Source organism: Rhinolophus hipposideros (assembly GCF_964194185.1).
Source record: "Rhinolophus hipposideros genome assembly, chromosome: 20".
NCBI lineage: Eukaryota > Metazoa > Chordata > Mammalia > Chiroptera > Rhinolophidae > Rhinolophus > Rhinolophus hipposideros.
Genome location: NC_138066.1, coordinates 13,415,545 through 13,441,376, shown reverse-complemented (window position 1 = coordinate 13,441,376; position 25,832 = coordinate 13,415,545). Strand labels below are relative to the sequence as shown.

Here is a 25,832-nt window from a genome sequence, read left to right as displayed (position 1 = left end):
AGCTCCCAAACCTGACAAAGTGCATGCGCCCCTCCGGTCCTCCCCAAACCTGCCCAATTGTCTCGCTAAGACTCGTGAAAACTACAGCTCCCACAGTGCATCGCGCCGAGATATTTACTCAGGTGATGCGGGTCACGTGACTTCAGGCCACCCCCCCCCCCCCCCCTCATATCGTCAAGCCCGCCCCGGGAAGCGAGTACAGTCAGAAGCGTATCCTTCGTCCAGTGTGGTCGGTCCCCGGAACCTCAGAGGATCGCAGGTGAGAGCCATTGCCCCGACAGCCTCCCTCCATTCCCCACGTGGACCCGCTGAGGCACAGCGACTGGTGCAGCAAGTCGGTAGGTCAGCCTGCCGTAAATCCAGCCCTCAGCCTCGCCACGGTTCCATCCCCTGCCACCAATCTCGGCCTTGCGACACCGGACATTCCCCAGGCTCGGGGGCCCAGGTGGTGATGAGCAGAGGCAGAGTTCACCCGGCTGCCGGGGTGCTATGAGTGGCACTGCCCCAGTGCAGGTCCGCCTTCTGCTTCGTTGCCGCCGGAATCTGAGTCGCGGAGTTTGCAGATTGCTTTGGAGAGGGGAGACGCGGTGAGGACCATTCCAGGACGCTCATTTGGCGTACTGAGCTCCAAGCTGAGCTCTGGGTGTGGGCAGGATGAGACCCCCACCCTTCCCTCTGGCTGAAGGAAGGGTAGACCACTGGGCCCTGCCTTTTTCCACCCTGTTGAGGAAAATAACAACACTTAGGCTCTTAGGACAGAGACTGAAATTAATCTCCTTAAGGTTTATAGGTTCACAAAGTCAAATATCTGACCACAGGTTTAATAACTGGGAAAAAAGAACCCTTAGCCCATAAAACTGCATTCTTCCTTTCTGTTAACTAGGTTGCAAGAAGCAGTTAAAGAGAGAAAAATTAAGTGTTTGCCCACTTCCTCAGAGTGGGATCTTACACAACCCACATAGTCTCTCTGAGCCCATTTCTTCATATATCAAAGAAAGATAAGTCCTCCCTGCGGTCCTCCTCTCCAAGCTGGTGATGCAAAGCCCATGAGGTCACAGGTGTAAGTGAAAGTCCTTTATGAACTGTCCACGCCATGGTTCCAGGTGGCATATTGTCCACTTGCTACTGAGATCCAACTTTAACCTGAACTTCTCTTGTTATTTGTTTTTCTCCCTAGTTCTTTGATATCGAGGAACATGATAAAGAGTTGGCTGATTATTTTTATCCTTTTTCCCCTGAAGCTCATAGAGAAATGTGGTAAGTTTAGAAATGGGTCATCAACTTTGCAAAGAAGGGAATGGTGCTATAGTGTAAGTAACCTGATCTGTTTGTAGCCAAGGGTTTAGAACTGTCCAGATTAGGAGTACTTGCCTGCCCCTTGGTCAAACAGCCACTGGGTGGTGGAGCAGACCCAAGTCTAGGGTCTAGGAGTTTTACAGGGAGCCAGATGGTTCCATAAATAATTGGCCTTCTGCCCTGGAATCCCTATTACCTTGTCTGTATCACCACAATCAAACTAGAGTTCCAACAATCTGGGATAATATCTGTAAAGAAGGGCTTTTGTCCCTGCCCTGTGGACCTCACAGAGGGAGTTACGGATCCTGGGAGATGCTGCAGAAGCAGGTGCTGTGGCCACTTTGTTGTGCCTGGCTCTGCTAGGCCACAGACACCTAGCGTCTGCCCAGAGTACCCTTGTAAGATGAGAAAACCTTTCCTTTGGAGAGGGACTGAGGGACAGAGCTAGGGGCTTTACAGAACGCTGGCTGGTGGTCAAAAACAAAAAACAAACAAACATGTTGGGTTTGTACATCCTTGTAAGGTTTGACTTTCAGAGCAGGGCCCTGAGAGGCCTGCATCATATTATCAGTTCTCTCATTGTCCAAAGCATTGCTGAAATTCCTTCCACAAAAGGAATTTGTGTTGAGCCTTCCTAGGTCCCCAGGGCCATTATTTTGGCTGTTATCAAAAATTCGATACATCTTAAAATCCCTGACTAAAGATTTCAAATGAACCTTGTACAAACAATACAAATCCTGTGGAAGTTTCCCAAGAGCCAGGCACATTACAGTTATCTGGCCTCTTAAATGTCTGAGGAAACAGTCATCTGATGAGCTCTTCCAGGTTTGTTAGATAAGCTGTCATGGTACTTTGCAGTCACACCTTGTGGATAAGCAATTTCCAGGAAAGGAAAGATCGGACCACGAAGCCTGGCATTTCTCAGTACAGATGCCAGAGCCCCACTCCAGACCTACTGGGTCATATTCTCTGGGATCCAGTAGGTGTATGCACACATGCATTGGCAGGCTTTAAGTAAAGCTCCATTAGCAATGCCAATGCATTGCTCTGGGGAAGAAAAGCAAACCCACTTCAATTATACAGAGGGAAACTTTAGGCCCAGAGAGGGTAGAAGTCTTCCCCAAAGTCACAGAACTAGAAAGTAACAAAGATGGGACGTGTGTAGGGTCCCTGCTCCATTTTATCACTTTACCTGCTTTCCTGAATGTCATTCTCAAGAAGAGTGGAAGCCACCATAAAAATCAAGTAACTGGAATTGGCTTTCTGACCTCATTCTGCCGGGTCTGTCTTCTTTTTGCTTTGGAAAGTGATCATCCACTTTCCAAAAAGGGACTGTAGGTAAGATGGTTGCCCTTCAGAGTATTTTGCCTCTGACTTGCTTGGGTGGAATCGTGAGGCCCTGCAACCTAGTGGCAGGAACCTGGGCCTTAGACCAGACAGGCCTAGATTTGAATCCTGCTGCCATCTTTTCTGAGCTGTGTGGGCAAGACACTTTCCCTCTTGGAATTCTCAGGGTTTTTTAATATCTGAAATAGGAATCATAATTCCCACCTCTCACTGTTGTAATAATTAAAGAATGGGAGTTAACAGCGTCGCTGAGTGGCTGGTATGGGGTGAGGAGCACATTACGAGATGCCAATAAGTATTAGATTTTAAAAAAAAAAACAGACTCTCCTGAGGAAAAACCTGGGGTGGTCTCATTAAACTCATGTCGTAATTCTGATGTGGTATCCAGAGACTTGTGCCCCATGGCAAACTTTAAAATGTGCTTTCCCAGGATACGATGCCAGCTTCCTAACTGCCTTCCATCTTGAACTAAAACAAACAAACAAAAACACAGTACTGCCTTGTTTACATGATGATAAGAATAGTCACCAACAGTTACTTAACACTCGGGCCATGTGGAATGTCACAAATAACACCACTTTATCTTCACGATGCTTTGTAAGATGGGTAGTACTATTCTCCCCATTTTACATGTGAGGAAACAGGCTCAGAGAGGTTAAGTACCTTGCCCATGGTCACACAGCGAGGAAGTGACAAAGCCAGGATGGATCTGTTTGACTTCAGAGCCCACTCTCTCAGCTGCTGAGAACTATTGTCTTCGGTGGCCCTCTGTAGAGAGAAGTAAACATTCCTTGATCTGGTTGTTTAAGAGTTCACAGCCTCGGTAAAAGAGCAGAGGCCGTGGAGATCTCCCACTCTTGCTGACCACAGCCACAGCAGAGCCCAGAGACCCAGAGGTGTTGGTGGCTACCTGGCATCACTTTCAGTATCTCTGTCTTGGGCTCTGTCTTGTCAGGGTCTTGCTCATCTGGTGTGGTGCAGGGACCTTAAATCCTACCACCCCAGCTGTGCAAGCCCAGAGCAGTGAGTGTGAAAAAGAGGCAGACTTGCCAAAGCTGCCTCGAAGCCCCGAGGCTACATGTAGGGGACAGACCATCCTACTCTGCTCTGAGCAGCTTCACCTCTGCAAGGGCTAGGGTTGGACATGCCACTCTGAGGGACCCTGGTAGGGGACTGCAGACCAGGACTGGGAGAGTCAGCTTGGAGACTTGCAGACGAGGGACAGCGCCTGCATCTGCATTCATGTTAGGATTCATGTAGGGTTATTCATATAGAGTTAGCGTGGAAAAGGGGGCTCCGATAGGGTCTGAGAGGTCCCAGGGAGCAGAGCGAGGCTCCGGAGTGCCAATTCCAGACTGGCCCATTCCCTTGGAGGAGGTGGAGTTACTTTCTCTCAACGTGTCCAGGCAGAGAAAGAGAAACTGCCAGGAAGGAGTATTGAGAAAGGGGATCAGAGCGTGGAGGTTGAATCAGGAAACTTTTAAGTTCTCTTCCAAGCTGAGCACCTAAAATTTCAGTTCTTCATCTTCTGCCTTTGATGGGTCTGAGGAGAGGGAGCCCTGGGCCCTGCCTGCAGCCACAAGCCCCACAAGGACCATCTTCATCAAGTTCAGTGCCTGCTTTCGCCTTGGGGGCCCCATTCCAGCCCCAGTCTAGATTCATGGTCACACCGTAGGCCGTGCATAACCTAGGGTAAAGGAGGTGAGCTGGACAGGTGCCTTGAGCTTTGAGCACACTTGGGAGTAGGGGTGGGGTGGGGTGGGGACTGTCCGAAAGACATAAGAAGAGGTCAGAGAGAGGCAGACTCACTCATGTTAGGGGGGCCTCCCACACCTGCTTCCTCTCTCACCCCAGAGGCCTATTATTTGTCTACCTTATCCTGAGTTAACACCTAACTGCCTGCGAGTGAAACAGTGTCTTGTTCACCCGAGTCTTCTCCCAGCAGAGTCAGCCCCAGGGAGGGGATGAGTGAATGGGTTGAGCCGGGTTAGTATGGGGGCCCAAAAGGGGTTCTTCAGGAACTGGTTAGCTGGACGCCATGTGTCTCTGAGTATAAGAAGGGGCTGGACCAGTTCTGCAGGGTCGTTTTATGACAGCTCCACAAACAGGACACTTCAGATTTCAGTCTGAAGAAGTGATTCAAGTCCACGTTTTCCAATCCCAGATTGTGACTTGAATTCCTGTGTGACAGCTTTGGGGCTCTGTGGTTCTAAAACTATCTCTTGGTAACTCAACTGCACACCCTCAGAGCCTGTCCTGTTGGGGTGGAGGAAACTACAGCGTCTCCTGCTCAGGCCTGTGTCTCCTTCTGTCTGTCTCTGGCAGCAGGAGGCGAAAGAATATCATGAGGCCTTGGGTTTCCAGTCTCACCGCTCAGCCTCTCAGAAGCACCTCGTCTTTCCCTAGAAGACAGGGGTTGTCATGAGTCAGAGCTCACAAGTTCAGATGACAGGAACCCTTGTCCCAGTGTCTCCTCATGGGCCTACGTTGTCTGACCTAATGACGCATGTCATTGATTTGGGTCCTTCCAGAGTCGGTGAACAACCTCATTGTTCCTCCCACCGTGAAGCTGGAAAATGGAAGCTCAGAGAACATCAGCATCTCCCTTCAGTAAGTTCCCAGGCCCAGTGCTGTCCTTAGCCCAGCTCGTTCACCCCCCAGCTGGGTCAAGGCTGACCCCTGGCTCAGTCCTTTCATGTTTCAAGAGTGATGCTCTTCTCTTCACTTTAAAACCCGCCAGAGAAAGAGAGGTGCTACCCCTGGGCTGCAGGTCGAGGTCCCAGAGTCTCTCCCCCCAGCTGCTGAATCCTGGTTTCTGGTGGGAGGAGCAGGAAGGGGGCTTCTTGCCAGAGACGTGAGCCTTTTCCCCAGCTGAGAAGAGTCCTTGAGTGACCAGCAGTTGATTTCAGACCTCAGAGTGGTCCTTTCTGAGGTTCTAAATATTTGAGGAGAGCCCTGAAGGTCAGGAGTAAGGAACTGAGTACTTCGGAGACCGTTTCCAAAAGCAGAAGTGGACTCACTGGGTGGAGCGCATTCATGGGACTCTCATGCTTAGCCTTGTCTGAGGGGTTTTCTTGCTGACCTCCGCTGGTTCAGACATGAGGGTGCCAAAGTAGTCCAGACTGCCAGAGAGCCTGCCTTTTCTTTTGTATCCTTCACTGCTTTGCCCTACTCCTGCCTCCTAGCCACAAAGATTCCTAAAGACGAAGGTCTGGAACCCTGTCCTTTTCTCTTGACCCTTCTCCCTTTTCCTCACCTCTCCTACAGAGTCTGTTGTCAAACCAAGGCCTTGGTACCACAGCTCCCTAACAGCCCTGCATTCCATTCCCAGCCCCTGCCACTTCTGCACATCGACACCTTGTAAATCTGACACATCAACCCCTCACCACAACTCTCCCCTCTCCAGAATCCTTGAGTGGCTTTCCATTGCCTTCCAAATTAACCCAGGCCTCGAGAGCCAGGCTTGAGGCCCCCACGGACTGCTCCCTGCTCACACCTGAGTCCTCTCAGAAGCCTTTCCCACCACAGCAGACACCGTGGTCATGTCAGACTCTGGACACCTTATTTAGCATTCACAGCCAGTTTCTCACGTTCTCACCCGGCCCCAGTGGGACGTCTTATCTCCTGATAAAGAGAAAACTCCTAAGGAGCAGGGAGCCCCCCTCTCTACCCTTCAGGCCAAGTCGTAGCACTTCCTCACCCTAATTGCTTGAGAAATGACAGGTCCGATATGAAATACAGAGGTTGGTTGAGATCTCACAGTGTCCAACTTCCCAGCAGTAATCATACTCTTGTCCTCCACAGGCACCCATTAAATGCAACCTTGGTGATCACTTTTGAAATCACATTTCGTTCAAAAAATATCACTATCCTTGAGCTCCCTGAGGAAGTAAGTAATGAATCTTAACTGATGGGTATTCAACTGCTGGGTAACAAAACACATTTTAATTAAGTGCTTTTGGAAATAGGCTACCTTGCTTTTTACCATAGGCTGCCCCTGTCCCTTTATTCTAGAAACCTCTGATTTTAGTTTTGTTGATCTCTTTGAGGATTGATATTTTATGCCATATAGATGGGATTAGGAAGCTGATTGTAAGCAATCTGAGGCAAAAAATGTTTCTGAGAATGTAGAAGAAATTCTTAAGGTGGTTTTCTAACACCTTGCTACTCAAAGGGTGTGCATGGACCAGCAGCATTGTCCCTGCTTGAAAACTTCTTAGAAATGCATCCCCATCCCAGATCTACAGATTCAAAATCTTTATATGAGTAAGATCCTTGGATGATTTGGGTCCACATTCAAGTTTGCAAAGCACTGTTCTAAAACGCCATGGGTCGAGTGTTGTTTCCAAAATGCAGTGTCAGCGTCTGTCTGGTATCACAGCGGTAACTATTCATAGCCCTTATACATTTATCTGTGAATATATATCCTGCTTCTACCTTACCGAGGATTTGAGCCACTTACCAATAAACTAGATTTAAAAATGTCAAGAGGGGAGGCAGTGATGTGGAGAGTAAATGAGGGTTAAAAACAGACAAGATGAATGCAGGGATGAAATTGATAACCGTGAGGCATGTCATGAGGCCCTGTGTGGTTATAGAAATGGGCTGCAAACCTGCTCTGAGCCCCCTAGCAAACAGATAGTATTGAAACGTGGTCAGATGAAGGGTGTCTACCTGAAAGGACCTTGTGTGAGAAGGGAGTCTCATCTCATCCCATGGCGAACGTCATACATCATTAAACAGGGCCCTTTCTCACAACTTCTGCGCCAGGGTCTGAGGCCTGCTGCAGGGTAAGAAAAACTGTTGGTTCTAACCGCAGATCTGGCACTCATCTCTCTGAGGTCTGGCTTGATCTACAGGTCACATGGCTAGTGACAAAGAGAACCATCCCATCTTCTGTGAGAGATAAGCCAGGGGAAGGCCTGAGAGCAGAACTATTTTTCTGCTCAGTGAGTCTTAACACACAGGTGTATGGGGGGTTCCAGTTGGCTGGCTGGCCCATGGTTTTCTCCCTTTGGTTAGGAAGCTCCTGGAAGGAAGCTCCTTGTGTGATCTGTCCTCCATTTCCGAGTGCATAGCCTGAGCTAGACACTCCGTGAGGGCCCCGTAAATAATACATAAATACATGGCACTGGATCAAACTCAGTTTTCCTTACAGGTTGTGGTGCCTCCCAGAGTGACAAATTCCTCTTTTCAAGTGACATCTCAAAATGTGGGACAAATTACTGTTTTTCTGCATGGAAATCATTCCAACCAAACTGGGTAAGCTGGGCCTCAAATGATGCAAAGGGAGGTAGTGCTGGGCACAAAGGAGGGTTCTTCAGAAGCCCAGCCTCAGCTCAGACTGGTCCCCAAATTCTTTCTAGCCCAAGGATACGCTTCCTGGTGATCCACAGCAGTGTCATTAGCATCATAAACCAGGTGACTGGCTGGATCTACTTCGCAGCCTGGTCCATCTCCTTCTACCCTCAGGTGATTAAGAACTGGAAGCGGAAAAGGTAACTTGCTGCGCTGTATGTACGGGTTCATTTGGGGGCAGTATGACGGGCATTCCAGAGAGCCTGTAGGCAGCATGGGTTCAGACTTTTCCCCCTCTGCTCTTCTCTCTTCCCGCCCTTTCTAGAATGTTGTCAATGTGAAAGCTCTAAGAGCTGTGGTAGCTCTTGCACTGCTGGGCATTTGGTGTCTTGCCCGATTCAGCTACTCCCTGTGAAAGCACTGAAATGGGGCTTCTCAGTGAAGTGGAGAGTGGGCTGGACGGTAGGGAAGTCCACCCAAATATGCTCTCCTCCTGGTCCATCCAGTTCTGGGGGAGTTAGGGTGAAGTCGTGCTCCAATGCCCGAGTTGGATCCTTCAGCCTTGTTGATGAAGCCTTCCCACCTTGATTTTACAAACAGCTCTAGCTGCCGTCTTGCGTCCCCTCCTGTGTGCGTTTATTCTCAGCTGGTCTGCCCAAGACCCACTGAGCGCCAGCTCTAGTCCCCTGCACGGCCCCGTTTCCTCTCCAAGATGAAAGAAACTATCATGAACCAGGAGAAACTTGCCAAACTGCAGGCACTGGTGCGCGCTGGTGGGAGAGGAGCTGCTGGCAGAAAAAAGGTGGTTCACAGAACAGCTACAGCAGATGATAAAAAAAAGACTCCAGTTCTCCTTAAAGAAGTTAGGGGTAAACACTGTCTTTGGTACTGAGGAGGTGACTGTGTTCCCAAACCAAGGAACAGGGACCCACTCTAACAATCATGACGTTCAGGGCTCTGTGGCAGCGAATACTCTCACCATCACAGACCACGCTGAGGCCAAGCGGCTGACAGAAACGCTACCTGGCATCTTAAACCAGCTCAGTGCAGACAGTCTCACTAGTTCAAGGAGACTGGCCGAAGTTCTGCCCACACCATCTGGGGATGGAAAAGCACCACTTTGCTACCGGAGAGGAGGAGGATGATGAAGTTGCAGATCTTGTGGAGAAGGTTGAGGCTTCCAAGAATGAAGCAAACTGAATTGAGTCAACTGAAGAAGAGGAATCTTGAAGAAGTTACTGGGAGCTGCTATTTTATATTATGACTGCTTTTTAAAATTTTGTTCATGGAGCTGATCAAATCTTGATCTCGTATTTTTAAGCCCAAACCCTTTGGACATTGCAGCTCTTCTCAGTTTTTGCTTATACAGAGATCATTCTTTGCAGCTAATTAAGGTGAAGAAGCTTGGGAATAAAGTTTGAAAAAAAGGTTAATCTTTGCCTAGTAAATAAAATAAAATAAAAAGCAAAGTGAGAAGAGAGGGCAAGATAGAGGCTCAGGCAGACCCTGAACTCATCTCCTCCCACTGACACACCAAATACACACCTACATATAGAGCATTTCCTCCTGAAGAAGAACTGGGGGCCGATTGAACAGCTTCTGCACAACCAAGGACAGAGAGACCACATAGAGAAGGGTAGGAGAGACGGAGACACGATGACAAAGGGAATCCCATCCCTGATGCAGAGACTTGCACCAGGGAAGGACTCGCCCACTCGGAACACAGCCAAAAAACAGTGGTTGAAAGGGCACCTCGCTTATATGAAGATGAAATGCATTTATGTTGCATTGCTATACACTAAGAGAAATTAAGAAACCAAGCCCATTTACAATTGACCAAAAAATTAAAATACCTAGGAATAAATTTAACCAAGGAGGTGAAAGACCTGTATTCTGAAAACCAGAAGACATTGATAAAAGAAACTGACGAAGATACAAATAAATGGAAACCTATACCGCGCTCATGGTTGGAAGAATTCAAATTGTTAAAATGTCCATACTTACCCAAAGCAATTGACAGATTCAGTACAGTCCCCATCAAGTTACCAATGGCATTTTTCGTAGAACTAGAATAACTGTCAGAACAGATATCATCAAAAAGAAAAAAAATTAACTTTGGCAAGGATGTGGAGAAAAGGGAACCTTCGTACACTGTTGGGGGGAATTTAAAATGATGCAGCCACTATGGAAAACAGTGTGAATGTTCCTCAGAAAATTAAAAATAGAACTATATACCCAGCAATTTCACTTCTGGGTATCTATCCAAAGAAGAAAACACTGATTTGAAGAGCTATATGCACCCCTATGTTCATTGCAGCGTTATTTACAATAGCCAAGATACGGAAGCAACCTAAGTGTCTATCCATAGACAACTGGACAAAGAAGATGTGATACACACACACACACACACACACACACACACAGACTATTACTCAGCCATAAAAAAGAACAAAATCTAGCCATTTGCAACAACATGGATGGATCTAGAGGGTATTATGCTAAGTGAAATAAGTCAGACAATAAAAAGAAATACTGTAGGGGCAGCCCGATGGCTCAGGTGGTTAGAGCGCCAGCTCTCAGCAACAAGGTTGCTGGTTCAATTCCTGCATGGGATGGTGGGCTGTGCCCCCTGCAACTAAAGATTGAAAATGGCAACTGGACTTGGAGCTGATGGGCCCTGGAGAAGCACACTGTACCCCAATATTCCCCAATTTAAAAAAAAGAAATAGTGTATGATTTCACTTACAGTGTGAAATCTAAAAACAGGAACAAAACAGAAGCAGACTCATAGATACAGTAAACCAACTGGTGGTTACCAGAGAGAGGAGGGGTTGGGTGGGTGAGTAGGTGAAGAGGGTTAAGAAATAGAAACTTCTAGTTGTAAATTAAGTTACAGGGGTGTGATATACGACATAGGGAACATAGTCAATAACAGTGTAATAACTTTGTATGGTGACAGGTGGTAAGTAGACTTAGCGGGATCATTTTGTGATGTATGCCTGAAATGACGAGGATATCATATGTCAATTATACGTCAAATGCTTAGCTACATACATACAAAGTGGGCCTGGGGTTGCCTCTTCCTGCAGCAAGGACGCTTGCTCCCCTGCCATCACCCGAGCCATGTGGGCCTCTTAGGGGGCTGCGGAGCTGGGAGCCCAGGAGAGAGATGCCTCCTTTCTGCAAGAGGCCTCCAGCCTTCCCTCTGGGGCCAGGACTTGAGGCACAGAGGAAACTGGTTCCCAAGAGGGTGGGATGGGGTGGCATCGATTGTGGCATGGAGAGGGACGCAAGGACAGTGCTCTGCTTGGAGGAGCCAAGCCCTCCTTCCTGTGTGCTGGGAGCTCTGTCCTCCTGGGCCCCTGGCGGCGCCTCTCACCCACTGCCCTACTTTGTGTCTCCACCTCCCCGCCCCACAGTGTTGTTGGTCTGAGCTTTGACTTTGTCACCCTGAACCTGACGGGCTTCGTGGCCTACAGCGTGTTTAACGTCGGCCTCTTCTGGATGCCCCACATTGAGGTATGACACTGCCCGCCCACCCCAAGCTGTGCAGTGGCCTGGCCACCCCTCACCCCTCAGCTTCTCTCCACCCCCCTCCCCCCAGGAGCAGTTTTTCCTCAAATACCCGAATGGAGTGAACCCTGTGGAGAGTAATGACGTCTTCTTCAGCCTGCACGCGGTCGCCCTCACCCTGGTTGTCCTGGTGCAGTGCTTCCTGTATGAGGTGAGAGGTGAACTTGGCACCTGCCCTGCCCTGCACCCCCCGTGAGCTGCCAGACCAATACCCACCATCCATTCTTACTGTTTTATGGAAGACACACACGTGTTTGTTAACTCAGCACCGGCTTACTGGGGCCAAGATAATAAGCCAGGCCCTGCGCTGGGCACAGGGACCGCCCCATAAGCCCAAGCCCTTGGGCCCCCCTCAGTCTGGGGTGAGGGCCACAGAGAAGCAGGATGACCCAGCAGGCTGAGAGCTGAGGGGGAGGGGAGAGCACAGGAAGCACAGGAGGCCTGACCCAGCCAGGGAGGAGGGGGAGGAGGGCATCAAGGAAATGGTGCTTAGTGTGGTTCAAGGGATGAGTGAAGTTCCCCTGGCTAAGGCGGGGGGGGGGGGGGGGGGGGGTAGAAGGGGGGCACCGCCCAGCACGGAGACAACTGTGAAGGCCAAGGGACTTCACATGGGGGTAGCTGGGGTTCAGGATGCCAGTGCGGCGAGCAGGCTCATGAGGGTCCCGAGAGGTCCTGAGTGGTCTGGAGTGCCAGGCTGAGGAGCCTGGACTCAGCCATGTTACCAAAGGGTCATCTGGTGCTCCAGCTGGGAAGGGTATCCTTAGGCTGTGTTTCTGGGGGTGGCTGACATGCACGTTTTCTTCCACTTCCCTGTGGGTGCACCACTTCTCAGCGAGTTCCCTTCGCACACACAGTGCCAGCTGGGAGATGCTTGGGCCCCACCCTCACAAACCTTCTAGGGTTTCTTCCTCTTTGCTGTGAATGAAGCTTGAATGAAGGAGGCCTACTTTGGGGAGAGGTAGGGGGCGGGGACAGATTTCAGAGATGATCAGGTTCCCTCTGGGTTGTGGAACAAGCCTGAGCGGGGATGAGGTGCCAGGCCTCCAGTGTGTGGGGGTTCTGTCCCCAACACTCTGCTCTGTGGGCTCTGAGAGGCCCCTGGTTCTGCACTGTGGAAACAAGAAGCGAATGGTTCTGGAAAATCCAAGAAGGACCGACAGAGAGCCTGATAGTGACGAGGCCATGCTGGTGTTGGGCTCTCCGTGTCCCCACCTCCCTCCACGTACCTCCCCTCCCTGCCCCCCTCAGCGAGGCAACCAGCGTGTGTCCTGGCCTACCATCGGCTTCCTGGTGCTCTCCTGGATCTTCGCGCTCATCATCATGGTGATGGCCGCAGTCGGGATAATCACATGGCTGCAGTTTCTCTTCTGCTTCTCCTACATCAAGCTCGCGGTGACACTGGTCAAGTACTTTCCACAGGTACCTTCAGGGCCTTCCTTTTCACATGGCTATTAGAGTGAGGGGGGTGATACAGACCCCAGGCGCTGCTCCTGGGGGGCAGCTTCTGACTAGGGTAAAGAGACAGGGATGGAAAGCCGCAGGGGAAGCCATGAGCCCAGCAGGAGCGGGGCAGGACACAAAGCTGTCTGTTACCGCCACCTGCTCCTCCCTGGAGCTGGGAATCTCACGAGGAAGTCAGTGACTTCTCTGAGCTCAGGCTCAGCTCTGAGTCGGGTTGTGCAGGTCCCTCCCGGCTGTCCATCCCAGCTTTCCTAAGGACTTCAGTTCTGCCCCGCATTCCCAAGCTGGTGTCCCTGACGAGCAGCAGCAGGATACTTGGGAAAGATTAGGGGGGAGAAGAGAGCCCACCACTGACCTCCACCTCCCGTCCAGAGATGGGTCCTCCTCGTGGGCCCTCAGCCGCCTCCCTTAGTCCTCAGTGCTATTCAGATCCGGGGACTTAGAGTCAAACACGTCTTCCCCCATAGCTGGAATGGCCCGGGACAGGGTCACATATGAAACAAATGCCAAATGCAGACTCCACTTTGGAATCTAGGGCCTCCTCTCACTCACCCATTCTCAATGGAGAAGCTTCCTTTCCAGCTTCCCCAGCACAGGGAACCTTGTGTTCCACGCGCTCAGGAAGGAGAGCGTTTTGGCCAGAGTCAAGGCCGGGCTCCTGGAAGGGCATGGAAACAGAGCCAGACCCTTAAGGATGGAGCAAGACTTAATTCTGTGGACACGAGGAGGGCAGGCTAGGGGCAGGTTACTCAACAGCACAGGCAGAAAGCATGGGAGGCAGTGAAGCTAGAAAGGAGGGGCCAGGTCCCAGGGGGCTTGGGGTGAAGGCTTCAGAGTGGGGGAAGATCTTGCGGGAAGTGGGACCTCAGTCCCTGAGTGTAAAAGCCTTCGGGCTGGGAAACCTGGGAGGCAGGAGCCCCAGTTGGAGACATTTGGAACTGTCCAAGACTGGTGAGGTGACGGCAAGTATGGAGAGGGTGGGAGAGGACGAAAAAGGGGACTGGCTGGTGGCTGAGTAGGAGAAGACCACCACCAAGGCCAAGCCCGCCCTCCCAGGTGGTAGGAAGGGAGGTCACACCACTCAGAGAAACCCAGAGGGTGCTGGTGTGGGAAGAAGGAGGTGGGACACTGGCAGGAGAAAGAGGGGGCGGTGTCCGAGTGGACTCGCCCACTAAACCTGGGAAGTCTGAGACAGAGGCCCCAGAACCCAGCCAGGGCTGAGATGGGAGTTAAGTCCATGCTACGGATGGGGAAACCAAGGCTAGGAGAACTCAAGTAACTCTCCCAAGCTAACGAAGCTCCAATATTGAGCTGGGATTCCAAACCAGACAATCAGGCCCCCAGCCCAAGTTCACAGGCACAACATGAAGTCCAGGCTGAGTTTGGGGAGAATCTTCATTGGGGGTGAGGAGAAAACTCAAGAGTTGCTGGAAAACCAGGACAGGGCTCAGGGTCCCAGAACAGGGAGGGATGATGAAGATGGAGAAGCAGCATTTCAGCCTCCCTCCACTGGAGCTGGGGGTGCAGGAATGGGAGGAGGAGGCAGCTCTGTTTGTTGTGCATGCAGATGAGACCGCAGGACCCATCCAGACTCCGCCAGGGCTGTCAGCGCCCAAAGGTCACTGTGTTCCTTGGAGCAGAGGCCAGAGCACATGAGTGGGAGGAATTAGAGCTGCTCTTGTTGAGAGCCGCAGTCACAAGGTGCACGAGGCAGCCACCCAGCCCCCTCACGCCCCTTCATCTCTGTCTGCCAGGCCTACATGAACTTTCACTACAAAAGCACTGAGGGCTGGAGCATTGGTAATGTGCTTCTGGACTTCACTGGGGGCTGCTTCAGCCTCCTCCAGATGTTCCTCCAGTCCTACAACAACGGTGAGTCAACCAGCGGTGGGCTGCAGGCACAAGCTGGGGGCTGGCTGCCCCCCAACCCCCAGCCCTGCAGCTTGGGCATCCAAGCAACCCCAGCCCCTAGATCACCTGGGGCATTTGCAGCTGGAGGGTTTGTGGCTTTCTGGGCAGGTGAGGACCTCCCCACACACACACCCACCATGTAGCCCCACATGCTCCAGCTGCTTCAGGAGCTGCCATGCTAAAACCGGCTTCTGTCCCCTCTGGCTGTTCACAGACCAGTGGACATTGATCTTTGGAGACCCCACCAAGTTTGGACTCGGCATCTTCTCCATCTTCTTCGATATTGTCTTCTTCATCCAGCATTTCTGCTTATACAGAAAGAAACCAGGGTATGAGCAGGTGAACTAGCACCGAGGGCCCCAGTGTAAACGGCCTGGGCCCTGTGCCCCCCAGGAAGGCTGGAGAAGTGGTCTGGCGTGCAGGGCTGGCTCCGTGTGCTGACAGTGGAGAAGCGCTCTCTTCCTCAGGGCCAAACGCCTTAAATCCTAACCAGCCCGCCTTCGTCCAGGACTCTCCAGGGCCAGGGAGAAACCTCCCTCTGGCACAGACACCTGACCCTGCTCCGAGATTAAAAGCCAGCTGCTGGCGGCCCCTCGCAGCCTCCCCAGAAGACTTAGCCCCTCCCCGGCCTTACTCGCCAGGAATCTGGCCTCCTACAACTTGATGCTGCCGTCTCTATTTTCTTTAAGGCTTCAGGCAGCACATACAGGCTCTGACAGCCATCCCAAGCAGGATTGGGCACTGAGCTTGGAGCCGAAGACCTTGCCCCAAGCAACCAGTGTTTCTGGGAGCAGCTTGAAGGACTGACCTCACAACTGGGAGAGCCGAGGGTGCTTTGCTGCCACTGCTGTGTTCCCAGAGACCAAACAGCCAGTGGACTCCGAGGTGCTATTGCTGGTGGCAGAGCGGCTAGGACTTTGGGGTTGGGCTTTGGGGTCCCTTCTCTGAAGGCCACATTCTCTGACCATTTATCTTCTTGACACTCAACTCGCACGACTGCACTTACACAGGTGGCCCGGGCCAGGGCCTCCTAAAGCAGTATTTCTGGGCCTTGAGATGCCAACAGATTGGCCCTGAACTGGTCTCATGCTCAACCCTCTCTGGATCTTTATCACACTAACCCCTTTTTGGATTTCCTGGAGGGATGTTTTAGAAGTGAGTGGCTTACTTTCCTCTGCCTTCTGCCTGCCTCCACTTTCCCAGAGTCAGGGGCCCCATGTGAGCCCCTCCCACCGTTCTTTACCCTGCATCTGGTGTGCAGGAGACACACACACACTCACACACGCCTTAGAGGCCTCTTAGACCTGCCAAATGGTGAGTAGCTCCCATGGAGGGGAGGGCAGGCCCCCCTTCCCTCCCTTCCCCACCCCCTACCTGAGACTCACCAATTTTGTCGCTGTTCAGGAGCCCCAGATAAGGACTTGTGACCACCTCACACAATCCTCATGGGCCCAACCCTGATCTCTTCCCTCCCGACCCAAGCAGTTGCCCTTCCTGTGGCAGGAAGGGAGGGTCCCAGGAAGTGCCTTGTACATGCCTTGAGTTTGTCAATCCACTCCGACTTTTTTACTACAGATCGATGTGAGGGGCCTGTATTCTGAATTAAAACCTGATTGTTTCTGTTTGCAAACTGAGCATTTGCCAGATGCAGGAGGCAGGTGTGTTGGCTTCAGAACCAAGTCCATAGGGCTTAGGGAGACGGCCTTACTCCATGTAAGGAAACGCATGAGGTTGTGAAGTTCACCAATCCCAAGGTGCCTGCGTGCCAGCCCAGCATTTCATCAGTGGAACCCTCTTGGATAATGCAAGACGCCTGCCTGCTCTGGGCCAGGTAGGTCCCACAGATACCACGTCTCTGCATTACCAAGGGCACGCTGCTCAAGCTGTGATTGTGAACAGGGGTTGGATGAGGTCTTTACGGGCACGCCACCACTGGGAATGGGGGGATGTCTGATTTTTCCAGATTCTTCCTCTATCCAGTTGTAACAAAATATCAAAGAATTTAGGACCTTGTTTTCCCAAAGCAGAGACTGCAGCCTAACCAACACGCACACCCGTTTTATGTGGGCCACCAGTGTTTTTACCAAGTGCCACACTTTAAAAATGGGAGATTTCAAAAATCTGATTTGAAAACTTGAAAATCTGATTTGGGGCGACCGGATGGCTCAGCTGGTTAGAGCGTGAGTTCTCAACAATAAGGTTGCCAGTTTGATTTCCGCATGGGATGGTGGACTGTGCCCCCTGCAACTAAGATTGAAAATGACAACTGGACTTGGAGCTGAGCTGCGCCCTCCACTAGATTGAAGGACGACTTGGAGCTGATCGCCCTGGAGAAACACACTGTTCCCCAATATTCCCCAATAAAAAAAAAATCTGATTTGGCAGTAGGTCCACGAGTGGCAACAATTCCCAGAGCTGGTAATGCAGCCAATAGTGGGCCAGGCAGAGGCCGCCGAGCTCTCCAGCTCACCCCATCTTTCCGGATAGCAGTCCCTGAAAACATTTGGGGTTGTAGCCCTGGCTGATGGTCTGAGTGCTCTTAAGAGTGAGAGGGCGGGTGTTTTTCCCATGAACCCCTTGGTGTCCATGCGGCCCCTCCTGGGTGGGAGCTGAGACCAGGTTTGCACTGTAAGTTGGGGGGCTCCCTGTCATGCTTCCAGTGAAGGTGCTCCCACACATTCCCATAGACGTGGCCTGGGAATAGTGGGGCTTCATCCCAGAGCATCTGGGGCAGGTCAGCAGCCTTAGAACCAAAGCCACCCCCAAATACCCCAACCCCAGGCCTCAACAAAGACCCCCTGTGAATTTCTGCACTGTTTATTGGGCACAAGATGTTGGGTGTGGGGCAGCTTGATACTGCCCCATTTCTTCAGTGACCAAAGTAAGTTGCTAAGAGTTGTTCCCAGATATCAATTAATAAGCTAAATTCAAAAGTAGAATTGGCATCTCCAAATAGTAAGATAAAAACGCTTTGTATCAAAGTTGTGATTAAAAAAATACAAAAGTTAAACCCACAGGCATAGAGGAAAATGGCAATCCTGAGAACTGCCCTAAAATGTCAGCCTTGAACCTGTCTGAATCCTGTAAGCAGGTGAACCCTCGCCAGCACCCCTCGGGGGAGTAGGGGTGCAATGGGTGAGCTGTGAGCCTGCCTGGCTTCCATCCTGGCGAACTTTCATAGTGCCACTGGCAGCGTGTCGAGTCCCCACTGGGCAACACAGAAAAGCTTGGGACACAGGCACTTCGGAGCTGAGACGAGGGCAGGGCCGAGCCCTCAGTCAGGGCAGTGGGAAAGGCTGGCCCCACCTGGCATTTTCCAGCTTTGTGGTGGCTCTCAGGAAGGGGGCCCACCGCGTGCCTGGGAGCTGCTGAGGCCAGGCAGCAGGGCCTGGGGGCTGAGCCTGTGGTCATTACAGACTGACTCCTGGGCTCCAGGGTGCTGTTTCCAGTCCTCTGTCCAAGGGAGAGCTGGTCCCAGAGACTCGGGCCACCGGTGGGAGAGGAGAAGGCCAGTCAGGCCTCTGGGACCAGCTCTTGCCCTTCTGAGCAGGGCCCAGCACTCAGCCAGGATGAGGAGCAGACAGCGCAGAAGTAGTGTCACTGTACAGAGGTGGGCAGGCACACGGCAGGACCCGGCAGGCTGCTAGGACAGCATGGACTGCTGCACGGCCTTCTGCAGCGACTGCCGCGTCACCAGCAGGCGCACCACCTCCTCCGAACGCTTGGTCAGACGCTTCCGGGCCTGGTCGTGTGTGACCATGGTCATGTCCCAGCCATTCACCTGGCCCAGGGAGAGAATACAGCCACCTCAGCTCCCTGCCCTCTGCGATCTGGAAGCAGGATGGGCTTTGGGGGTCCTGGGTCACCCAAGCAGGCTCCCAAGCGGATGTCCCTGGGCTGGGGGACCCCAAGCACCACATTTGATGCACACACAGGAGAGAACCAGCTTCTTCTGGGGGCAACACCAGCGTGAGCTCCAAAATGGCTTTGGTGAGTTTCCCAGGTGCCCTGGGAGGTAAGGGCAGCCCTACCTCCGCCCAAGTGCTTCAGACCCTCTGACCCAAGCCTTGTTTTCCTCTTTTGGGACCTCTGTTACCTGCATGATTTTGTCTCCAATCTGCAGCCCAGCAATTTCAGCAGGGCCTCCTTCGGATACCCGTGTGACGTAAATACCCTGGAAAGAGACAGCCCAGGTCAAGCCCTGGGTTCACTGGGTTGGCCCCTTATCCACAGAACGAAGCCCAGCATAGCAGACTCCCTGCACCGAGTGTCCCCTAGCACGGGTGTGCCAAGACCACCACGGAGACAGCCCCACAGACGCTCAGTCCCTGCTGCCCCTGCGCTCTATCTGACCAGGCCTTCCTAGAGCTGGGACGCCCATCCTCACCCCCACCCCTACTTATTCCCACCAGATCATTCCGTGGACCTTCTTAGAGAGGACTGTTTGAAAGAGGTGAGGTCTGCTCCTTCCACAAAGGCCCAGGAAGCAGAGACCCACCATCTCAGGCCTCTGTGCCCCATGGAGAGGCCCCAGGACCCTGGCCCCCCTCACCTTGTCCGTCTTATCTTCCGAGAAAGGATTCTGGGAGGGATCCTGGTCAATTCCACCTCCAATGCTGAAACCCAGGATTAAGTTCTCACCTTGACGCAGCTTGTGAATTTCCACTCTTTGCTGACAAAGAAAAAAATGAGTTGGGGGTGGGTGGGTATGTGGAGAACAAATCTGGTCTTTGTCTCCCACAGCAGTCTCAGGCTGCTGGGACAGCTCAGCTGTGCCAAGAGGGTCGGGCTCAGGGCCCTCTGAAGAAATCCAGCTGGTCACCAGCCTGGAAGCTCGGGAGTTGAGACTCGGAACTCAGCCACATCAACCCACTCACACAACCCCGTCCCAGCCTCTCCCCCCTTCTCTGTGTCAGGCACCAGCCTTAGTCAGTATGTGCTCCAAGTCCCTCCTAGCCCAAGAGCCAGGCTGCTGTGGCTGCTATGGATGGGGGGGTCTCTCCCAGGAGAGGGAACACACGAAGCAGGAGGTGTCAGGCCCTGGGGGGGAAAAAAACGTAGGCATCTTGCTGAGGCAGTTCAAGGGCAAGACAGGAGACGCTCAGGAAAAGCAGAGAAGATCAAACCCAGAGGAAGGACATGAAGGGCTGTCCTCGTCAAGGGAACAGGAGCAGAGGCTTAAAGGTGTTGTGGGTATTTGTCTGTGAGACCAGAGTATACAGCGCAGGACCATCACTGGGAGGTGAGATGAGGCTGAAAGTATGAGGCTGGGGCCAGATCAGGAAGGCCATGAAATACAAGCCCAGGAGACTGGCCCCAAGGGACGGGGCTTCTCCCTAAGCCCCAGGTCCTGCTCGTGTGCAGTGCAGGAGGCAGAAGAGAGTCCCAGGGTTCTCCAACCATGCTCTGGGACTGTGGTCCCCAACTGTACCAGGTTCCGTTCAAAACCCTCAGCAGGCATGTTTCAGTCACCAGATAACTGGGAACCAGACCAGATCACCCACCCCAAAAGTTGAGCGTTTTAACGAGAAGAAAAAAAGCAAAAAGTGACTTGATCTGGACCTGAGGGGCTTCACAAAGAAAAGATCATTTACACCAGGCCGTGAGGAGGTGACCAGGAGTTTGGACACCAGACCTTGGCTCTGGACCCACTGGAGCTCTCAGGAGTTGGGGAGCGGGGCTGGTTATGGTCAGGTTTGACGTTAGAACAACCACTCCAGCAGTCAGTAGGGGAGCGGACCTCTCTCAGAGATGGCATGCAGAGACGAGGACATGAGCTATTCGAAAAGGGACATCAACAGACTTGGGGACTGCTCATGGCAGAGGAGTCAATGGCAGCATTTGGCCACCTGTCCTGGCTGAACACAACCATCTCTCCGATGGAGACCCTGGAGAAGGCCATGTTGAGTTTGAGTGCCAGGAGCCATCCAGGCAGGTATCCAGAGGCAGACGGGCCCCTGGAGCCAGAGTTCAGAGGCCAAAATGGTAAAACATTCTCAAGGTGTTAACTACACGGGAGAGGGCGGGGGCCAGGGAGTAAGGCTTCTCCACCTCCTCCCCAGTCCCAGACACAAGGGAGAGGCCAGACTCACGGCCCACGTTCAGACATGTGTTGGGAGGTCATGGTCCCACAGCTTAGAGGAAGGCCCAGGGACCAGCCGTAACAAGAGGGGGGGCAGGATGCATGGCCCGAGGCCCACTGGACCTAGGTCTTCCAGCCCAAACATTGAGCTCCTCCAGGCCTGCTCCACCTCTTCCAACACATAGCTTTGCACACTTTTGACCCGCCTTTAAGTTCAGAAAGAGTTTGGGCCCTTGGGCTGGGAGACAAGGCCCTGTCACTGACCTGTTGGGTGAGGTCAGGCAGGTTACGGCCCCCGTCTGGCTCCTCACCTGTACCCCTTTTTATCCAGCTAAGGAGCAAACCTGGCCCCTTCTCTCTGGGGCAGTTAGGGCTGTGGAAATGCGAGGCTGGTGCGGCCAGGGGGACACTTAGGACCTGTCAGCAAGTCCAGCAATGTTTCCGCCTAGCCCAGGCCTGACCTAGGGTGCTGAGCTCACCCTCACATGCCGGCCTTATCAGTGGCGTCACACCCCACCAGCTGATTGCTGGCACTCCCAGCACACCCATCTGAGATGACGCGGCCAGTCCCATGACTCCTCCGCTGGGACGCCCACCTGATCCACTGCCGGCCCAGCAGGCATTTCTTAGAGATGTGGGTTCTTCCCGAGGGCCTCTTTACACGGCTGGCCATGACCACATCTCTCTGGGACTCACTTTCCCCACCGCCCGCAGCGGCGCTGGCCTCCAGGCCCCATTCAGCTGTGGCACTGGCGTCTGGGTCTCCTGTCTCGGCTTCCTCTCCTCGCTTTGATTATTCTAATAGCACCTGACACCCAAGACAAGCCAGGGGCGGGGCGGGGAGGGCTGGGGTCCCAAAGGGTCACCTCGGGCCCCAAATGCCAGGCAGGGGACCTGGACTTCACCCCAAGGGCTAGGGATACAGGGAAAGTTCCGAGCAGGACTGAGCCACCTTCGGGAGCCTTCTTCCCTCTGGCCCGGGCGAGGAGTGAGTCCGAGGAAGGAAGGCTGGACGGGGGGCGGGGGAGGGGCTGCTGCCACTCCGGCGCCGGCCACCTCCTCAAATCTCCCTCCGGGCGGCGGCGCCGACGGCAGTAGAGGAAGCACTTCCTCATTCCACAGGCTGCAACTCACGGATGTCCTGGCCGGCGCCCGCCCCCCGCGGCTGCCCAGCTGGGACCCCAGGCCCAGGAAAGCCCCGGGCGCTTCCCCAGACTCCTACAACCGGGCCTTTCTCCTCGGTGTTCCCCGCCCCGACGGGCTGAAAGGAGGCCCGCGCGGCAGTGCACGGAGTCTGGCCTCGGTCCAGGGTCTCAGGACGCCCTTGGTCCCAGCCTTGTGTTGCATGGCTGGGGAGACCGCGGTAGCACCGGGGACTGGAGCCCTGGCCGCGGGGTCTGCAGAAGACCCCGCTTCGACGCTTTGTCAACGTGTTTGGGGTGTCAGTTTACCGCTCTGCAAAGTGGGAGCAAGCCAAGACGAGGAGGAGCCCGCGCGAGCGTACTCACCACCACGGCAGTGACGGGCTGGCCCGGGATGTAGGACATCTCGACCCCAATCTGGCAACCGAATCCCGCTCAGCGAAGCCCTCAGCGAAAATCCCGGCGGCCGCGCCCGCTGGTTAACAAAGGCCGCCCGGCTCGACCCGCCCCCTCATGAATAGTTAACAAGCCCCCAGCCAATCAACCGCTGGAGCGCTGCTCGGCTTTCGGAAGTCCCTGTGCGTGCGTAGTAAAGCGGGCGGAGGGGTGGAGCGTGCTTGAGGCTCCAGCGGCGCCTGCGCTAGAGGGCGGAAGCGCGGTCTTGGCGCCTGCGCAGCCTGGGCCCTCCCAGCAGCCTCCAGAGCAAGATGGCGCCGCGGGAATCTCTATCCCTGTGTGTCTGAAGGAACGCCAAGTGACTGTGTCCATCGCTGTGTTCCAGGTAACCGGGCGAGCCCGGGCGGGGAATGCAGGCGTGCTGCCGCTCCCACCCACCCGGGGCTTGCGCGAGCCCTCGGCTCTCTCCTCAGCGTCTTTTGAAGGTCGGAGACCCAGGAGTGGTGCGAGGATTTGGAAGCCCCAGGGGGAGAGGGGCGGCGTGAACCTAACTCTCCGGGCTGCGGGCACCACTTGTAACTTAGTTTTCTCCGCAGCTGCGCGAGCACGGAGAAGCCGAGCCCCGGCGGGTGCGATGGCCGCTGTGGTGGCCAAGCGGGAAGGGCCGCCGTTCATCAGCGAGGCCGCCGTGCGGGGCAACGCGGCGGTGCTGGATTACTGCCGGACCTCGGTGTCGGCGCTGTCGGGGGCCACGGCCGGCATCCTCGGCCTCACCGGCCTCTACGGCTTCGTCTTCTACCTGCTCGCCTCCGTCCTGCTCTCCCTGCTCTTAATTCTCAAAGCGGGAAGGAGGTGGAACAAGTATTTTAAGTCGCGACGTCCGCTCTTTACCGGGGGTCTCGTCGGCGGCCTCTTCACCTACGTCCTGTTCTGGACATTCCTCTACGGCATGGTGCACGTCTACTGACGGGGGCGGGGCAGGGGTGACTTAAAAAAAAAAAAAAAAAAAAAAAAAAACGCCGGACTGGGAAGACGGTGGCCAGAAATCCGCGACGTGCCGACCGCCCGAGTCTTTAAGTTGTTGGGCCCGCTGCTCGCTCTGTAACGCTGTCCGTCACTGATATCCGACGACGAGGCGCCTGTGATGTGCTTCAGATTAAACGGGGCGTGAGACGCTTGGCGGAGTGGCTTCCTACCTTAGCGCGGCCCCGCCTGGCGGGGTGCCCGGTCGCCACGTGCGGGCTCGCGGGGAGCGGGGCCGGGCCTGGCCACCTCCTGGCGTCCGCACGAGGGCCTGAATACGGGGGGCGGGCGTTAACAGCCTCCGGACTGGTCGGCACCCTTCGTGCTTGTTCTGCGGGCCCTGCCGGCCCGGCGTGGCGCCTGTGCCTTTGACACCCAGGGACTCGTTGGGTCCAGCAACAGCGTCACGGGACGGCATCCGGGCGATTCCTGGCCCCGCGGATGAACGGGCTGCAGGGCCGGGCTCCCACCCGGCCTCCGGGATGCCTGGGCCGTCCGGCCTGGCCGAGGCGCCCCGGCAGAGTCCCGCCTGCCCCCTGTTCAGCACCGCTTCCTGGTAGGGACGCTGGCATTCCTGTTCCGTTTCACCTCGGCACAGCCAGCTGCCATCCCATCAAAACATAAGTACATTCGAGCTCTTTTCTAGAATGTCTACATGAAGATTAGACAGGCTGGGCTTGCTACGCGAAACTTCGGGCCGGTTGATTGAGTAACTGCCTGTCTCTGTGCTCATCAGCGATCCCTTCTTGTCAGGAGCGTTCTCTGTCAATAAAATGCACATTTCAATCGAGAGATGCATCCTGCATCCGTGATAGTGATGAACACGTGCCTCGTGAAATGTATAGGCTGACCGGGAAGACCATGCCCTGAGTTCGTAAATATTTAAATAACGGTAAGTGCCATGAAGGGAGCACAGAGGAACCCCACACGGAACCCGGGTTGGGAGGTGGGGGTCAAGAAAGGCTTCCCTGAGGAAATAACACTAGAGACCCAGAGGTTGAATAACAGCCAAGCGTGGAGGGAGGTACTCGCGAGGAATCTCATGCGAGGAATCACGTGCGAGGGCCTTTGGGCAGAAAGGACTTCGGCCTGTTTCTGGAGCATTAGAGGCCGTGAGGTCGACCTGGACCGGCTGGATCATGGGAGCCCCACGGTGGGGACTTCGGCCCTGACTCTAAGAGCCACGGGGGAAGCCTTAGAAAACTACGGAGGCCTTGGAAGTCTTGGGCAGGAGTTACGTGACCAGATTAGGATTTTTTTTTTTAAAGAATCAGTTTTAGATCAGAAGGGGACCTGACAGCTTGAATCCAAGTCCGTTTTGACAGATAGTAGGTGGCCCACGGCTAAATGAGGGAAGTGGATTGGGGACCCACGCCTCCTAAATCCCATTTTGGCTTCTCGACTATGTACTTGCACACAAAGCCCACAGCTTTGCCTCCCTCTTCCAGTGACTTCCGAACCCTGTCTCTGACCACCACTGAAGACGCTCATTCCTGGTTCACGGCGCCTCTGCCAACCTCCCCCGCCCTTTCCCAGGGTCTTCCCTGAGTGGGAAAGCAGGGCTCACCGCTGATGTGGACTGAAGGGGAAGAAACAGTGGGTCCTCCTTGGCTGTGGGAAGATAAATGAGCTGCTTTACTTACCCATTCCTCTTGTTAGGCAGTAAGGTTGATTGAAACGTTCACTATTATAAAAAATATTGCAATGAGTGTCTTCACATCTATATTGTTCTAAGGGAATTTAATAAGCCAGAGCAGAACATTAAAAACTTAATTCCAAATGCTTTTCAGAGTTTTATCAGATTATTCATTGACTGAAAAGTGCCAGTTTTATCCGTGCCTTCCTAGTCTTTTAATGTTTGCTCATTTAAAGAGTTTCCTTATTTTCATTAGAATTTCTTTGCAAGATAATCAGGAATGTAATATATTGCTCACTGATTGTTTCTGTGTCTGCCTCTTTTGGTCTCACTTTCTCCTTACATTTTCCTCTAAAACGGGTGACCATGAAGACATGAAGGGGAAAAAAATCATGACACATTTAAAGTTAATACTTTTATTGCTTTATAACCAAATAAAAATATCAAAGAATACATATATTGGGCAGGTCCCAGAAAATGTTTGCCATCCTACCCCCCTCTAATTCTGTGTCTTGGCCTAAGGGGAAACAAACCGCTGGAAGAAAGGTGTGTCTTTTGGAAAGAGCATTCTCGTGTCCACTGAACAGTATGTTCTGAAGAAAGTTGCATCACTTGGGTAGAGGGGGGTGGGTTGGAACCAAGTGGAGCCCTCTTTCCAGATATGCAA

The 25,832-nt window shown here is 53.3% G+C and overlaps 3 protein-coding genes and 1 pseudogene across 9 annotated transcripts; 3 read left to right on the top strand and 1 right to left on the bottom strand.

Annotated features, from left to right (window-relative positions):
* The first annotated feature begins 127 nt into the window (after positions 1-127).
* CTNS (cystinosin, lysosomal cystine transporter) lies at positions 128-17,271 on the top strand. 3 transcript variants are annotated; one of them, XR_013991916.1, is made up of 13 exons: positions 128-259; positions 1,178-1,257; positions 5,175-5,253; positions 6,448-6,532; positions 7,802-7,905; positions 8,010-8,141; positions 11,361-11,460; positions 11,546-11,665; positions 12,763-12,933; positions 14,730-14,847; positions 15,101-15,215; positions 15,576-16,717; positions 17,086-17,245. XR_013991916.1 is itself a non-coding variant. In XM_081028623.1 (12 exons), exons 2-12 carry the CDS (start codon positions 1,197-1,199, stop codon positions 15,691-15,693), a joined length of 1,203 nt encoding a protein of 400 aa, XP_080884749.1. In that variant the 5' UTR covers positions 128-259; positions 1,178-1,196; the 3' UTR covers positions 15,694-17,271. The 3 variants fall into 3 exon arrangements, 2 of the variants coding, with proteins under 2 accessions (XP_080884749.1, XP_080884748.1); XM_081028623.1 differs by having other exon boundaries at positions 15,576-17,271; XM_081028622.1 differs by having other exon boundaries at positions 199-587; positions 15,576-17,271.
* On the top strand, positions 8,654-9,141 carry LOC308488660 (transcription factor BTF3-like; annotated as a pseudogene). The gene has a single exon. The product of its transcript is annotated as a transcription factor BTF3-like (transcript).
* Positions 17,272-17,687: 416 nt separating the features above from the next.
* TAX1BP3 (Tax1 binding protein 3) lies at positions 17,688-22,625 on the bottom strand. Of its 3 annotated transcripts, none has more exons than XR_013991917.1 (5): positions 22,477-22,625; positions 19,439-19,558; positions 18,983-19,060; positions 18,435-18,667; positions 17,688-18,354 (listed from the first exon to the last, which is right to left on the bottom strand). XR_013991917.1 is itself a non-coding variant. In XM_081028625.1 (5 exons), the coding sequence occupies exons 1-5, from the start codon at positions 22,513-22,515 to the stop codon at positions 18,297-18,299; spliced, it is 354 nt and encodes a 117-aa protein (XP_080884751.1). In that variant the 5' UTR covers positions 22,516-22,611; the 3' UTR covers positions 17,688-18,296. The 3 variants fall into 3 exon arrangements, 2 of the variants coding, with proteins under 2 accessions (XP_080884751.1, XP_080884750.1); XM_081028625.1 differs by having other exon boundaries at positions 18,609-18,667; positions 22,477-22,611; XM_081028624.1 differs by lacking the exon at positions 17,688-18,354 and having other exon boundaries at positions 18,394-18,667; positions 22,477-22,611.
* Positions 22,626-22,796: 171 nt separating this feature from the next.
* On the top strand, positions 22,797-25,597 carry EMC6 (ER membrane protein complex subunit 6). Of its 2 annotated transcripts, XR_013991897.1 has the most exons (3): positions 22,797-22,891; positions 23,103-24,421; positions 24,978-25,597. XR_013991897.1 is itself a non-coding variant. In XM_081028109.1 (2 exons), exon 2 carries the CDS (start codon positions 23,141-23,143, stop codon positions 23,471-23,473), a length of 333 nt encoding a protein of 110 aa, XP_080884235.1. In that variant the 5' UTR covers positions 22,797-22,891; positions 23,103-23,140; the 3' UTR covers positions 23,474-25,597. The 2 variants fall into 2 exon arrangements, 1 of the variants encoding a protein (XP_080884235.1); XM_081028109.1 differs by having other exon boundaries at positions 23,103-25,597.
* Positions 25,598-25,832: the final 235 nt, after the last annotated feature.